The 17,541-nt window shown below is 31.2% G+C and overlaps 1 protein-coding gene across 5 annotated transcripts in view; it reads left to right on the top strand.

The window, feature by feature from the left end:
- Positions 1 to 16,687, top strand: part of LOC139513535 (calcitonin gene-related peptide type 1 receptor-like) — a 93,186-nt gene extending 76,499 nt beyond the window's left edge. For 4 of the 5 annotated variants that reach the window (XM_071302140.1, XM_071302141.1, XM_071302137.1 and 1 more), the window contains exons 6-12: positions 1,003 to 1,153; positions 2,192 to 2,258; positions 6,727 to 6,793; positions 11,250 to 11,332; positions 11,746 to 11,869; positions 13,134 to 13,175; positions 14,508 to 16,687. In XM_071302140.1, coding sequence (XP_071158241.1) covers positions 1,003 to 1,153; positions 2,192 to 2,258; positions 6,727 to 6,793; positions 11,250 to 11,332; positions 11,746 to 11,869; positions 13,134 to 13,175; positions 14,508 to 14,711 — 738 coding nt within the window. In that variant the 3' untranslated portion in view covers positions 14,712 to 16,687. Of the gene's footprint in view, positions 1 to 1,002; positions 1,154 to 2,191; positions 2,259 to 6,726; positions 6,794 to 11,249; positions 11,333 to 11,745; positions 11,870 to 13,133; positions 13,189 to 14,507 lie in introns of all 5 variants that reach the window. The other variant, XM_071302142.1, reaches the window with a different exon arrangement.
- Positions 16,688 to 17,541: the final 854 nt, after the last annotated feature.

Genomic DNA, 17,541 nt, shown 5'->3' with positions numbered 1-17,541 from the left:
AAAAGTAAAAAAAACGGTTTTCTGATAGAAATACAAAACCCGTTAGTTGCTATAGTCGATCAGTAGTATTGTATTGATTCTGCGGAATTCAATAAAGTAACAAAATATTACAGTTACCATTATTCCTTGCTTAGTGCCCCTATATGCCCATGGTGGTAGATAGAAGATTGATAATAATTAAATACTCTCTTTTTGAGAGAAACACTTTGTCATTATATAAGTTGTTGATTGCTAGAAACAAGCGTGGCGTCGATAATTTCGAGCTAAATCATTAAGGTTTTTATGTTCACTTTTTAAAGAAAACAAAATAGGACTTTCAGACTTTCAATAAACATTTGTTTCCATGTAATCTTAGATAAATTATATTTTGAAGAATAATGAGAATTTATTACATTACTAAGAAATATGACATTGTCATCCAGCTAACGTCACTGGTGTGTTTAAGAATGTAATACAGAGTTAAAATTAACATTTAATAACTTTGCACATTTTGAAAACGATTAAAGTGTAGGGATGAAGGCTTTAAATTAATATCTAATTGTCCATAACAATTCACAATACGATATTTCAACAAAAAAAGAGTCCATGTTGAAATATCGATATGTCGTGGGTCGTGAGTGATGATCTTCGACGTCATATCGTAAATGAGAAAATTGTTTCTTTCATAAAAATTGCTGGTTAAATAAACAGACCTAAAACAATCATTGATATCGTGTAAAATATAAACTGAGTTCGTGTCTTAATAAAAATGCGATTTGGCATTTTTTGTTTTATAAAATAAACTGTCGTGTCAACGTTTTTTTATAGCAACACAAATTAAATGTTTTGTCATTACAATTACTTAGTAAATATACGAATACTTTACTTTGTGTAAAATCATATTATTGTAAATTCTCAGATTTTGTCAATACTAAATGAACTTTGATTATTGACTTGAGTTATTTTCTTACAATCTTCAGTAACATTAATTGTTCTAAGCAATGTATCTTCTTTTCATTACAGAGTGGTTGCAAGTTACTGAATGCACTGTTGCGATATACGCAAACATCTAATTATTTCTGGATGTTTTGTGAGGGATTTTACCTTCATCGACTGATTGTTCATGCATTCAAAGTACCAAAAGGGCTCCTTGGTTATTATGTTATGGGTTGGGGTAAGCACTGGAACCTTTTACTTTTGTACATTACTAACATAATATACAAATGTTATATTAATGTAATATGTAAATTAAGCTGAATGAAATTAAATATTTCTCTCTTGACATATATCAAAAGCTAGTTGTTAAATAAAGGCAACAGTAGTATACCACTGTTCGAAAGTCATAAATCGATAGAGAGAAAACAAATACGGGTTACAAACTTAAACCGAGGGAAACACATCAACTATAAAAAGACAACCACGAAACAACAGAAATATACTGAATAATTTCCGAAACTGACCTTGCGTAACCATGCCCCTCACTGTTTTTCATACAAGCAACAGAAAGTAAAGTATCATTATATTTTCCAATCTGTTCGTTCGCGTATCCCGTATCAGGTTTAAGGTATTAGTTCAGTTAATCTTACATCAAGTTGTCAGATCAACTTTTAATAAACTTAGTAGATATGATATGATTGCCAATTAGACAAAACACTTCCTACTGTAAGCATATTTTATTAATGAAATCGTTATATATAAAGCTACAAGAGTAAAGACATAAATACGAAAAAAAACTAACGATTCAATAATTGGGATTAGGAAACAAGAGCAGTGCTCTTATATACATCGGTATATATTCCTCTAGACAACACTTACAACATAATAGTTAAGAGCTCATATACTGTTTACTCAACATATAAATGTAATAGTGTGAAATGAGTCAATTCTCAGAATAAAGGTTATTTGAGCAGGCAGTTTATGATGAAGTTGTGACCACACCAAATTTAGAGAAAATTTTTGAAATAAAAGCTCACCCTCAAATCATGGTCGCAACCACCTGAGACTAAATACACAATTTCTTTTTTTATTTCTATTTAAGAAAAAAGCTACAATCGGAAAAATAAATCAGTACCAAATAAGTAGCATTTTCTGGAAAAGTATTTTAAACGTATAAAACTGGACAGAATATATGCATCACACAGACTTTGGATTTTCTATAATGTGAGTTTCGCATTGACATGATTGTTAACGTCAAATTTGTTTAATTGTACAGGTATTGCATGGGTACCTGTAGTAATTTATTGTATAATCAGAGCTACAGATGAAGATTTGGACGAAAGGTATATATATCAACCTGTTAATTAGTATGAAAACATTTGTCTAGTGTTTTATATGATATTATATTTTTATTGAGTTAGTTAAAGTCCTCTACATAGTTTATCACATTTTTCTATAGAGTCAGTCATGGTTGTATATTGCTTTCGGTATAGCTTTTTTCTATACAGTAAGTCATGGTTGTATATTTGCTTTCTGTATAGTTTTTTTTTAAATCCAAATACTACCTGAAAGCTAATAATCAATAATCGCAGACCTCAACTTCATAAGACAAGATATGTAACTTAAAACAAATATCAACATTTTTAAACTGCTTGTGTTTTAGACTGCGCGTCCCTCGCCGTGTGCAGTTCTTGTAATTGCTACATGTATTTTTTCATTATAGATATTCAATACAAGAAAAAAAATTCAACAACGTCTTTTGTCTGTAACGATATCATTAATATGATGTCAAATGATTTTTAATACACTGGAAACTAATCTAAGAGTTAGCTCTATTGTCAAATCTTACATAATATTCGTATAATCCGGTTTGACAGATTTACATGCAAATCTTATTTAAATTGCATTGTCCTGCAAAATGTTTTGGCATGCACTACGCAACTGAACATTTTTATAACAACATTAAAACTTGTTTTTGATAGTTCTCTGCAAAATACGTGTTTTGTCTGTTCATTATTAAAGGTCACGTACATGGTGACATCCACATAAAGCTATATTTTACATCGGATAATCAAAAACCCATGTAAACATCAATGAGACAGAAACCTAGCGACATTAACTATAAAACGACTTGTATATTATAATTAACTTGAGCTGAAAAGTTCTGTTTCCATTTATTATTATTCAGCATGATTTTATGTTCAGCTGTATGATTTTTTTTACAATGAATTAATAAACAAGTTATTTGTGTAATTATGTTTTTTTTTTAATTTTTTTTTTTAAATTCAACTGTCACTGTATTTGAAGTTCTGTTATTACTTAGTCAATGGAAATAAATGAAGAATGACATCTCGTAATTGCATTTTGCTATGCTATAAAATGATTGTGTTTTTAAGTATTAAATTCTCTAAAAAGTAATATAACTAAAATACAGAACTGGAAGGGAAATTCAAAACAGAAATTCCTTTATACAATGGCAAAAACAAAAGTTCAAACATGTCTAATGATAGAAAACAATAATGATTTTTTTTTATTTTATTTTTTTTTGTTTTAAATGCTAATACTGACGGTCAAACTTAATAGAAAACAACTTTTATTTTCCTGACTAACTACAGGCATTTCCTTATGTAGAAAATGGTGGACTAAACCTGGTTTTATAGCTTACGAAACCTCTCACTTGTATAACAGTCGCATTGTGTTGATGTAGAACAGTTTGCCAACATATTTTAAAATCGTAGTTCTAATTATAAACATATCTTCATTTAACAAAACCCTAAAAGAGTCCTGTAAAGTTTCAGTTTTTTTTCATATAGTATTTGCTTTTTTAAGTTAACTATCAATTTCTTCATATGAGCATTTTGAAAACTATAAATTGGATTTAGTTAATAATCTGTTATCTCAGAGAAAATGGCGTTACCTTTTAAAATTTGAATGCTTGGATTTAAAATGTTTTCTGCCTCATTAAATCCTGTTTTATTTTCCATAAACGATTACAAAAAACTATCTAGAAAACAATACGACTGCTTGCTTTCACCTAGAACTTGTTGATTAATACATGGAAACAAGACAGCAGGAGTTACAGCTAAAACTTAATCAACGTTGACGGAGTTATTCTAAATTTGAATTATCATATTAAACATTGTATGCTGAATTAAATCTCTTTTATTGATAACTCTATTGATAATTGAACCACAATTCGTAAGCTGCAAACACGTTTTGTAAGATCATTATTTGTTGATGCATCTGTTTGTTGTAATTCAAATATCCATATATGGCGTTTTGAACATTAAAAAGCAACCAATTCCGGTAGATTGACGTGTAAAACAAATGCTAGATTTTCACTTTAGTAAAGTTTGTTTATTATCATTTAACATTTTCACTTGAACGCATTTACAGGAGGAAATAAAGGAGAAATTTATGGAAACAACACTCTTTACTTCTAAGCTCTGCTGCAACTGATATGACCTTGAATTATTACAATTTACTGCTGACATATTCTGATTTTTAGCTTTCCGATTCAGTGTTAAAAACGTATTTTCTCTTTATAACACGTTTAATGCAAAATATATAACCAATGCTTTCGTTTTTTCTCGAGTGATTGTTTTTAAATTTTTACTGACTAATGGATATAGTCCTATAACTGATTTACGGATATGGTTATACTGTTTGCAAGAGTAAATAAAGACTTTGTAATCAAATAATATATTGAATTTTCGTAATCATATTCAAAAAGTCGAGAAATATGGCACAAACACCATGGACATGTTTGGCTTAATACCAACATTGTTGAGAGAGTAAAACAAAACATACAAGAGAATTGTTGATACAAGCGAATTTTAAAAGAAAATATTAAGTATTTGGTTTTTTTACATTTTTTACTGAAAAGTGAGAAAAATTGGGCCGAAACTTTGCACTTTCTCCATCATTTTGAAATCAAATTCTTTCTTCTGTCCTGTGCATACGTTTAGAAAATTTGTAATTCTTTAAACATTCAAAATTATGCTCGATAATTAGTTAATTAGTTCGATGGTGTAAGCTTATTTAAGGATTTTTTTTGTATATGGCGAAACAACATAAAGAATGTGGTTCACACTGAATGACCCGATAATTGTATAAAGTTTTTCTTTTCGGGGCCTTTACTAGCATGTTATACTGTTTCACTTATTTCCGTTGTGATAAATGGATGTGATTTTTTTTTTGGGTGGGGGGGGATTTATACTGATATTAATATAGTCATATTACTGACTTATGGATATGGTCTTATTACTGATTTATGGACATGGTCATACTGTTTGCAAGCTGAAAACATAATTCTAAGCAAATGAGATTATTAATTATGTTACCATTTTTAATGAATAACACGGACAGGTGCGGGGCTCAAATAAAATTATTGGAAGAGTAAAACGAAAATTTATAAGAGATTTGCTAACAATAAATAAAGGCAACAGTAGTAAACCGCTGATCAAAAACCATAAGTCGATTGAGAGAAAACAAATCCAGATTGTAAGCTAACACCAACATATATAAAACCGAGCTATTTGACAACAACTGCCAAATTCCTGACTTGATACTAAACATTCTAAGACAAAATGGTGCTTTGAACATAGTTTTTATGGCAAGCCAGACGTCCCGCTTATATAGCAATGTGAACAAATTTATCACTTAAATGACAACAATACCTGACAGGAATACAGTGCAAACAAATGAAGGAACACAAAGCACAGCGAAATTCATTTATGATTAATATAAAGTACATAAGTAACATGAAAACCGCGGAAAAAATAACAACGAACATCTTCCATTAACGACAGCACAGGACTCCACAACCAGTGACGTATTTTTGTGACGTATATGTAATCTTGAAATTCATACAAATAAATAGAACTAGATCGAAAAATTAACAATGCCACAATATTAGTCCAAACAATTATCATGATTATGACGATATTTGAGTATTTGAAAGTAATGCTGTGACGAAATCATAATTATTTGGACTAACACAATACTTTATCCGTGGAAATTTTAATTTAACTGGACTATACTCACAGATATGACATATGTGAAAGTACCAAAAATACAAAATTCAAATCATGAACAATATTATTTTTTGGTTTGTAAGGTATAAACCATTAGAAAAATGTTTTATGACATCATGGTGACATGACAAAAGCATTTTCAGCCAGTTCGAAGATGTGTTACATACAAAACTAGATGATTTGTTGATAAATAAATATTGTTTACACTGTTACTAGGACTTCATAAACATGTAGTTTTATTGTTTATTTCTTATGTTACACGATTTCGTTTTTACTTGTTGATCAAGGCCAAACGGTGGCCTATAATTGCTTCTCACTCAGTACTCAATTAAGAAAACTGTGGATAGTTGCATCTTGGCATTAATTGACTTTTTTATATTGGCAAAGGAAGCTGGAGTACCAATCAAAGCAGCGTTCCTTTGTTGACAGTTTTGAATGTCTTTAATATATCTTTCCATTAATATATATTTTGATATGATTTGATTTTAAAGTGATATGAGTTTGAGTTGATTAACCTGTGATGTAGTGTGATTACCATGTGATTCGGTTTGGTTCACACTTGATATGGTTTGATTTGCATGTGATTAGCATTGACTTGCATCTAGTGTCCATACATTTCATTGACATGATAGTATTTTTCGGGGATAAGCAAAATGAATTGAAATGTCATTATATATATTTAAAAAAATACGATATTTCTGATAAATTCAATTAATTGGTAAATTTTTTCAGTTCCAATATTCATAACATATTTCATTTTATTATTATTTTTCAGGTGTTGGGTAACTGATGCTGGCCACTATGAATGGATAATATTTATACCAAATGTATTGTGCCTCTTTGTAAGTTTCAATATAACAGAATCAATATCTTGAACAAATACACCCCTTTCTTTAATTCAATACTAACTATATAGTAGATTTCTGATGCTATTTAAAACAGTTTTTGTAAACATACAATCAAATGGTAGTATTTCATTGTCTGAGGACACTATACTGTGTAATTAACTGACAATCGATGAGTAACTATAATAAATTCTAGTAGACTAATGGCATCTTTGCGTTTTTAGCTCACCTGGCCCGAAGGGCCAAGTGAGCTTTTCCCATCACTTGGCGTCCGTCGTCCGTCGTCCGTCATCCGTCGTCCGGCGTTAACTTTTACAAAAATCTTCTCTGAAACTACTGTGCCAAATTTAACCAAACTTGGCCACAATCAGCATTGGGGTATCTAGTTTATAATATGTGTCCGGTGACCCGGTCAACCAACCAAGATGGCCGCCATGGCTAAAAATAGAACATAGGGGTAAAATGTGGTTTTTGGCTTATAACTCAAAAACCAAAGCATTTAGAGCAAATCTAACATGAGTTAAATTGTTCATCAGGTCAAGATCTATCTGCCCTGAAATTTTCAGATGAATCGGACAACCCGTTCTTGGGTTGCTGCCCCTGAATTGGTACTTTTATGGAAATTTTACTGTTTTTGTTTATTATCTTGAATATTATTATAGATAGAGATAAACTGTAAACAGCAATAATGTTCAGCAAAGGAAGATTTACAAATAAGTCAACATGACTGAAATGGTCAGTTGACCCCTTTAGGAGTTATTGCCCTTTATAGTCAATTTTTAACCATTTTTCGTAAATCTTAGTAATCTTTTACAAAAATCTTCTCCTCTGAAACTACTGGGCCAAATTAATCCAAACTTGGCCACAATTATCATTTGGGTATCTTGTTTGAAAAATGTGTCCGGTGACCCGGTCAAGCAACCAAGATGGCCACCATGGCTAAAAATAGAACATAGGGGTAAAATGCAGTTTTTGGCTTATAACTCAAAACCCAAAGCATTTAGAGCAAATCTAACATGGGGGTAAAATTGTTTATCAGGTCAAGATCTATCTGCCCTTAATTTTCAGATGAATTGGACAACATGTTGTTGGGTTGCTGCCCCTGAATTGGTAATTTTAAGGAAATTTTACAGTTTTTTGGTTATTATCTTGAATATTATTATAGATAGAGATAAACTGTAAACAGCAATAATGTTCAGCAAAGTAAGATTTACAAATAAGTCAACATGACCGAAATTGTCAGTTGACCCCTTTAGGAGTTATTTCCCTTTATAGTAAATGTTTAACCATTTTTCGTAAATCTTAGTAATCTTTTACAAAAATCTTCTCCTCAAAAACTACTGGGCCAAATTAATCCAAACTTGACCACAATCATTTGTGGGGTATCTTGTCTAAAAAATGTGTCCGGTGACCTGGCCATCCAACCAAGATGGCTGCCATGGCTAAAAATAGAACATAGGGGTAAAATGCAGTTTTTGGCTTATAACTCAAAAACCAAAGAATTTAGAGCAAATCTGACATGGGTAAAATTGTAAATCAGGTCAAGATCTTTCTGCCCTGAAATTTTCAGATGAATTGGACAACCCATTGTTGGGTTGCTGCCCCTGAATTGGTAATTTTAAGGATATTTTGCTGTTTTTGGTTATCTTAAATATTATTATAAATAGAGATAAACTGTAAACAGCAATAATGTTCAGCAAAGTAAGATTTACAAATAAGTCAACATGATTGAAATGGTCAAATGACCCCCTAAGGAGTTATTGTCCTTTACAGTCAATTTTTTTAAAACAATTTTCATAAACTTTGTAAATTTTACTAACATTTTCCACTGAAACTACTGGGCCAATCATTATAGATAGAGATAATTGTAAGCAGCAAGAATATTCAGTAAAGTAAGATGTACAAACACATCGCCATCACCAAAACACAATTTTGTCATGAATCCATCTGTGTCCTTTGTTGAATATTCACATAGACCAAGGTGAGCGACACAGGCTCTTTAGAGCCTCTAGTTATATTGTCCCATAAAGTAGTTAGTTTAGATCGGCTGGAGTCACTGCCAACCGACATAACCTGTTTATAAGAGAATTCCCTATGAGTACATGTAACAGTTCGCAAAGTTTATATTATGTCTGTTAACAGGATGTCATGTTATGAGTTCTTTTAATTGCATTTTCTGTGGGTGTTATTTTTAACAAAGTAGGTCCTTTAAGACAACTGTTTTAATTTTGTTTTTTGTCCATGGATTTATGAGTTTGAACATCGGTATACTACTGTTGCCTTTATTTAATAGATATTATTTTTCTGCGCGATAAATACTGCACCATGATGTGTAAAGAGATTACACCTATCTATATTAAATCCAATCAAAATGTGAACGCTTTTAAAATAACAACAAAGGATAGTCTGAAAAAAACCCTTAATAACAAGACTTTATTAAAGTTCCAGATAATATGGATATTGGAGTCTTCAATTTAACTAATGATATCGACAAAGAGATACCATATTATATAACATTATTGTTTTCCTTAACCTGAAAAATAGAATAAACTAAATATATAATATTTGTTATAATATAACAGTCGAATGTCTGAAAATGACATACTTCCGTGTATAATATCACTTTTATACGAATGCTGACAAAGTAGCTTTAAACGTTATTTCGAAGGTCATACTTTACAAGAATCGCCAAAGTTTAGATGTCGTTCAGAATGTCGCAAAATTTGTATAAGGGTCAATCTCATTGTTCGATATGTTGAAGTAGGTCATTTTAAATCCCAAATCAGATGCCAGAGCGCAACATCAATGGTTATTACTCCATTCGGTGGCATACATGTATGGTGCCATGAAGTCATTTCTTTGTATGTGTGCTGTTCTGTTGACATCTCCTAACCTGCAGCATCTTTTGTTCATATATATCTCTATTTAATCAACACTCTTGTACATTATCTTTAATATTGTGTGGTTCAATAAAGACTGAAAGTTTTGGAACAAAAGTTGGGTGAAAATCTTGTCATTAATAGGTCAAAGAATTTTAACAAAACATGGTGGAATCAAAAGTGTAGACAGTTTGCCTTTTCTTCCGAACCACCTTAAAACTTACCCTCCATATTAGTTACGATTCACGCTCCTCAGGCTTGCATTAGATTTCGAACCCATGAAATAAAGAGTCGGTGCGAGCTATTGCAATCACTTGGCGTCCCCAGTCATCGTCGTCCTAGACCATTGTGTAATTATTCTCCTCTGAAAAAAATGTCAATTGGATCCAAACTTATACGTAATCTTTAATGGTATATATTTATATATAACAATAAGGAGATGTTGTATGATTGCCAATGCAAATTGTGACGGATTATGCCTTCTGGTAATCAATATGGTCAACATGGGTAAAATAGAACAACAAGGTAAAATGCATGTCTTGTTTATTTTCTTACCGTCACAGTTACAAAACAATACGACTAGTATATAATGATACAGAGTTTCAATATAAACCTATTGTGCCGTTAGCGGCTACATGAAAAATTTGAATGTGAGCTTCTATTTACCGCGTTTTTAGTAAGATGACGGGTGCCACATGTGGAGCACCTGAGATAACCCCACGTTTTTAGTGCTTGGTTTTCAGTTTTCTATGCTGTGTACTATTAATTGTCTGTTTGCCTTTTTCTTTTTTAACTATGGCATTGTCATTTTATTTTTGATCTATGAGTTTGAATGTCCCTCTTTTAAACGATTCAAACGATGAACGGAATAATGTATCAGGTATAAAATAAACCAGTTTATTGTTAGTGTGACGATTTTGGCTGTAAGGACAGTCGGGCGGGTACACTAGCGGGGTAAAGTGGGTACCTTATTTGTATAATTAACTCCTCCTACAGATTTAAAGATAACACATTTGTTAAAGCTATTCTTTGCTATCTAGACTTGGGATTTAAGTCATTTTGATCAAACTTTGCGAAAGAGATACCAGTATTCAACCCCAAAAAAATCAATACTTCACACAAACTTATACATGAGGAAGTTGTTTACCTGTTATCATGGAATTGCATGAAGATTGTTTGACAGCTTTTTGAAATTAGAAATTATTTTCAAAACTTAAAAAAAAGGAAAAATAATGTAGTTGCATCTGTATTTTAATCATTTTGCATTGATTAGTCACACATATTACAAACCAGCCATTTAAGACTTTGTCACATTTTGTGTAGTTGCAAATAACTGTATAAAAAATATCAGCAATAAAAGCCCATCAAAAACTATTTGAGTCGAAAAATTAATGGAACTTCTACAACGTTCAAATCGATATTAAGATGCACATGTATTTTGGTTCCGTCCTCTGTCTTTTCCCTTTCACCATGGTGTTGTATGTTCCTCTTTAGCCTATGATTATTCACTCCCTTGAAATTGTCATATTAATGATAATTTGTTTTTCATTGCCAATCCAAACTTTTCTTTTCAGATGAATGTAGTATTTTTCGTCAACATATTGAGGATTCTGCTTACGCAGTTGCAATCTCATCCGAATGAACCTAGTAATTACAGGTAGTTACAATTATTATAATGCATATATTTTTGATACTCATTTCACAAATATGGGAGTGAGAAATAATAAATATAACAATGAAAATCGGTTAATAATCAAGCTGAATTAAATTTATAATTAATTTACCAAATCAGATTACTTATCTTGCATGACATCAAACCACACATTGTTCTTTTTGCTATCTTCATCTGCTATTTTCCATCTTCACTAAAATGAGATTGATGCTTTTTAGCTTATTTTCCATACTGTTACTGTTCTGTGTTGTGCAGAAATATGTCAAACATGACTATTTATCACATCTACTATGCGTTTTTTTAGAGACATTATGAAGAAATTTATTATAATTATATATACCATGCTATATTTTGTTCTATTGGAGTGCTTCCTATATGAACTCATGTTTTCTTTGCAGGCGAGCATTAAAAGCTACCTTTGTTTTGATCCCATTGTTTGGTATACAGTGGGGGTTTGTAATACACAGGCCAGGGTTTACTCTGTGGTACGAGGTAGTAAGAATTATTGTTCAGTATACACAGGTTTGTACTTTGATATTATAATCAACATATTGTTCATACTAACTTGCTTTCCTCCATCACGTTACATAAAAACGGTGTGCTGAAGACCCATCGGTGGTCTCCGGCTGTTTTCTGCTCTTTGGTCGTGTTGTTGTCTCTTTGACATATTCCCCATTTACATTTACAATTTTATATCGTGATGCTCTCAATTTTTGTATGGAAGATACTTTCTTTTCAGATAAGTCATTTCCATCTCTATGGAATTGGATAAAACTCATGGATGTAATTTCATTGGAAGAAAATGATAAGGGCTAACTATGCAGACCATAACAAACACTGAAATTCTATTTAAACGAATACACGTATACATATTGCTTAACCTAGAAATATAAAGACATCGGTAGTGTAATCAAAGCTTAACTGTAGTTCCATTTTGTATGACAGCAAGTCAAAACTTCAATTAGCAAGCTGCAATTTCATTCATAACTTAAGTTTGGTATTATACATGTATTCATCGTATATGAACTTTACATGACTGATGGCGTCATATTTCTCTACCATTAAACGCACATTTATCTTCGGTCACAGCGTAAGTGACTTCTTTTCAAGTCTATTGAGGTCTGGTTTCTAATCCATTTTACTTTTAAAAAATCTCCCTCTTATCACGTGGTAGGTAACCTTTAATCTCTATTCAAGTCAGATCTAACCATGTAACCTTTACAAATGATTCGTTATGAAAGTGATTTTCATTCATTTATAAGAAACAATCATAAAACTATGTAAGCAAATCGTTATATATTAATATGCTATCTTTGTTATGTTATTTACACTATGGAACGACTTAATGTCGATATATTATAAGTCAATGCCACTGTGGATCGATAGACATACGAAAACGGTATTAATCATCCTTTTATTTTCGTTACTGCAAGACAAGAAACGGAAATATTGTTTTTGTTTTTGGTCTCAAATATTTATCAAAGTATTTAAAAAATGTTATTTTATAAATATTTATTGGCTTTAAGTCAAATATTCACCTTATCTAAATCCGTATTCATGCGACCTTACAAGAGACCACCAACTAAAGATGGATACAGCATGTGCAGTATGTTCAGATATTTAAAGAAAAAATGTAAACATGAAAAAGTGAAACAAAGGAGCCGCCGCGAAGAACAACTATTTTTGATCGATTTTTTCACACAAAATAATGTACAATATTAATGATTCTCTTTCATGTTTTACACTTGATTGTGAATATTTGTTATTGTTTTTTCTATCTTTTCAGGGTGCTATTGTATCTCTTGTTTTTTGCATCTTCAACGGGGAGGTAAGGATGACCGGTAAAAATCAAACTTCCTTATGTCTGTGTAATCATAATAGATAGCTTATGTATATATAACCATTGGACTATTGTTGTCATTAGTTTGCTGTCTTTGGTGTGTATCAATTAAACCATTGTGATCTTTTGAGATTGGATCATTTAATTTGATATGATTTACACAAGTAGTTTTTTTTCTAAAATGAGTGTATCTAGTACATGTATTTGCTTTTAATGAGGGTTGTGAAAAATTGTTTAAATGAGTTAAGCAAATATTATCTTATTACGAAATGCTACCTGTTTGGATCGCTAATCATTTATTAAAAGTTTATTATTATCATTATGTCAGTTAAACACTTTTTAGCCCTGTAATTAGTTCTATCAACCAAAATTTTAATATTTTAAAGGAAGGCAGGACGCACGACCATTATTTCAAAATTTCTTTTTCTGCTGAAGGTTTTCTTTGGGGAAAAATGTTTTAAAGATTTGATTGTTACACTATAAGTAATGATATATATATATTGTAAACAAATAATTTTGCTAATTTTACAGTTCATCAGCTTTTTTTCAATACATGATTCATTGGAAAAGAACGAAACATTTGACAGTAACACGCCATTTACTTGTGTCTTCCCCTAGGATATGCATTTAAAGTGATTATGAATCTTGCGTCATCGTATTCAAACTTAATGTGTCAATGATATTCTAGTTTCAATCCATTCTCCTTGGCTACTATAATCTTGGATATTTTTAATGATAAAAATTTAAAAAATATTGACTATATTTTGAGAACTTCCTATCAGTTATAAGCCCTTATACAAATGTTAAAATATATTGCTTTTAGATTATTTTGCTTACATTAAGTGCATGGCATTGATTGTTTTTGCGGTCCAAAATGTTATATTAGTATATAGGCGAATACAACAGATTTCTTCAGTCTCAAGTCTTAACCTGTTACTTTCTATAAACAACTGTCATGTAAGTGGGAGGTTAAGCTTGCCACTAAATTTTAACCCTCCATTATCTTCGAAAAATGTCTGTATCAAGTCAGAAAAATTACAGCGGTATTTCACTTGATTGATAGCGTTTGATTTTGTTCTTTTTAATAGACTTGCCCTGTTTGAATTTGCCTTTGAGTTCAGTATTGTTGTTTAAACATTTCACTTCATTGGTCCAAAGCATCACTATAATATTTATACATAGTATAAACTTTACTGAAGAAATATGACATAGTATTATTGTATTAGACACGAAAATAGCGTTTATTTTTACTATATAATTATTAATACTAATGTGTACTAGTAACGCATTTTTTACAAAAAATTAACATTCTACTTACAGGTACACTCGCATTTAAAAAGTTGCCTTCGAAAGAAATGGCCGAGTGCCTTCAGAGATGACCCTGGAAGATTTCAAAGCACGGTGTCAGGAACACAGTACTCCCATGTGTCGTCAGGACGCCGTGGAACTCAACAAACTGATCACTATATCCCACTCAACACAGTACCAGACGACCAATCAAAACAAAACGGTCATGTTGGATAAAGCAATTTGATGAAACCAGTTTAGTAAATCTACCAGTATTTTTTCATCAGGATAGCTTAATCAAATGCAAACAATTGACCACGTTTATGAAAGAAAGCTCCGTCCCGTTTATGTATTGATTCTGTTAACATTATATTTATAACACATTTTATTGTTGGTATGCAATTATTGTTATGATTTATTGGCATTGCTTTCATTTTTAAAGATCATGCACGATTGACAGTTATATGAATCACTAATGACAATCCTATACAGAAAATAACAGACTAACTGTTAATTGGACATTAGCTTGAAATAATTATGTTTCATATATCTTTCGTGCTTTATTTTCTTTTATTATAAATTTACCTTAAGAACAGTCATCTCAATAAAAACAACATACAGTTCCTTTCTGATGAATAAACTACCACGAATTGAAAACGTAATGAATGAAAAATAGAATAGGAAGTCAAAATTTGCGATTTAAAATGAAAAAAACCCACTTTTAAATCAGTTATAAGCGAAAGAACATATGTTGGACACTGGGGGATGGGGCGATTTCTCTTTCGCAAACTCCGTAGACATAGTTAAGACTTGTTTCGACCACAATATATGAGTATACTTTTCATAAAGAAAATCTCAAAAAAAAAAAAAATTCAAGCACCCTTCAATCGTTATGCATGTCTTATTTGTTTAATATTTTTGTGTCGGTGAGTTTTTACTCATCTAAATGTTAGCGATATCTGTAGTTTTCCACTAACAATGAAAGTTACAATTGTGTTCAGTAGATCAGTTCATTGGTAGGTGACTGTGCTTTGTATGTATCACTTCAAATATTAACAAAAATCCATCGTAAAATGCCTTATATAATTTTGAGATAGACTGGAACTTTGGTACTAAGCAGTTTTGTATAATTGCCTGTAGATGAAATAATAACAGTAGTGTACAAGACCTTTACAAATATTCAGGATATCTGTTGTGACATTATGCAGTTCGTATTTTATACATGTGTTTGTGTATGTGAACAGGTGAGATAAAAAAAAAATTATGATTGTACAATTGAAGGGAAAAGGGGATTCAAAACTTTAAACAGCATTATAAAAGTATCATCTGTTGATACACAAGGATATGTCATCATCAGCAAACTCATTAATTTACAAAAAAACTCAGATACTTATACAACAATTACTGGCAAGGCTAATAACATTTACATTTGGCAGGGTTAAACTGTGTTTGTGAGTACTTAAACCATCCCTTCCTCTTTTTCTTATAAAACGTTTAATGAATATCAATATCCTCCGTCAGTGCACTAGTTTAGTCATACATTTAGATGGTAATTCTTATACCTGTGAACTTGTCCATTGAAACAAATAAGGTTATGTATCGTGATACATTTAGATGGTAATTTGTTTAGCACCTGACATGGATATTAATTTTCTCACATATGAAGAGAGACGTCATTGACGTAATCTGACATTGTCCCTTTTCTATATCTATATAAAACTATTAAAGTAGGTGTATTTTGAAATAATGCCATTAGTTTTATTATCACTATCAGCTTTACCCAGTAGGATATTTTACTAAAAATATTTTTTAAAGATGTCTCTTTGCTTAATTCAGCTGTGGCTCATAAATTTTGACCGTATCACCTTAGAATGAGATGGCTAATTTAGGTCAAATACGTAAATGTCGACTTGTTGATGACGTCAAAGAGTCATTACAACTTGGTGACGACGGCAAAGAGGCATTACAATGTCTTGGCGATTGCTTTTTATCAAATTTTCATAGTGTTCCCCTTAGCACACATACGTTGCTATGTTTTTTGACTTCAAGCTTGTACATGTACATGACTATTTTTGTATACATATACTTAATATAATATGATTTTAAGTTTTTCCTCTTTTTCTTTCTTTCTTTTGTTTCATTAACTTGACTTCAATTTATTTTGTTAAGATATGCATTATATACATATATATTAAAATCATTTAAAATATTAATTTGTTCATGAATGAAAGGATATGAATTAAAGGAGATGCGGGGAATATGTCAATGAGATAACACATAGACCAAATAAAACATATTTACAGAGGTGTGCACTTTATTTGATTGATAATGGTAATGAAAACGTTATAAATAAAGGCAAAAGTACTGTAATCCGCTGCAAACGTCTTAAATCGATTGAGAGAAAACAAATACGGGTTACATATATGTTATTTGCTAGTCAAAATAGCAACGATATTCATTTCGGACTGCCTCTATTACAAGACTTAAGTGCCAGTAAGAATCAGGCAATTTAGGTAAAAATCAAAACATGATCAGAAAAAACCCACCGAGCTAATCATTCTATTTAATACTAACCATCATCCTGAGTTAAAAATTATTAGTCTTTCGTTTGTGTGTGTCTGGTGACACAAATAACTCGGTTAGAAAATTGGTTAGAATGATAGCAAATTACAGAGTTATCTCCCCTTTATTTGTTTATTTCTAGTGCATTTCAAGCAAATTGTATCTTCTATTACCAAAACAGAAAAGAGAAGTGAATGTTATTTTTCTGCATAACTACATATTATGAACTGAAATCAATGTCAAATTGGGTGGGGTTTTTTGGTCATGTTTTCACCACTGCCTGATTCTTAGGCAGACTGGCACTTAATATTGAATTTATTAGGAATGTGTCCTTGTCCTGAACGTTCATATAACATATTTTTTCGCTTGACGTTAAGTAATTTGACAAAACCCTGGCTCGTTAATATTTGGCTCGGATGGAGTTTTACAAAGCTTGAATAGCAGCGCTACAAGTTCTTAAAAATCGTATGAGTTCAGAATTGTGTACTTAATTCTGTTTGAATTG

Source organism: Mytilus edulis, chromosome 2 (genome assembly GCF_963676685.1).
Source record: "Mytilus edulis chromosome 2, xbMytEdul2.2, whole genome shotgun sequence".
NCBI lineage: Eukaryota > Metazoa > Mollusca > Bivalvia > Mytilida > Mytilidae > Mytilus > Mytilus edulis.
This window is presented reverse-complemented; position numbering and strand designations above follow the sequence as displayed.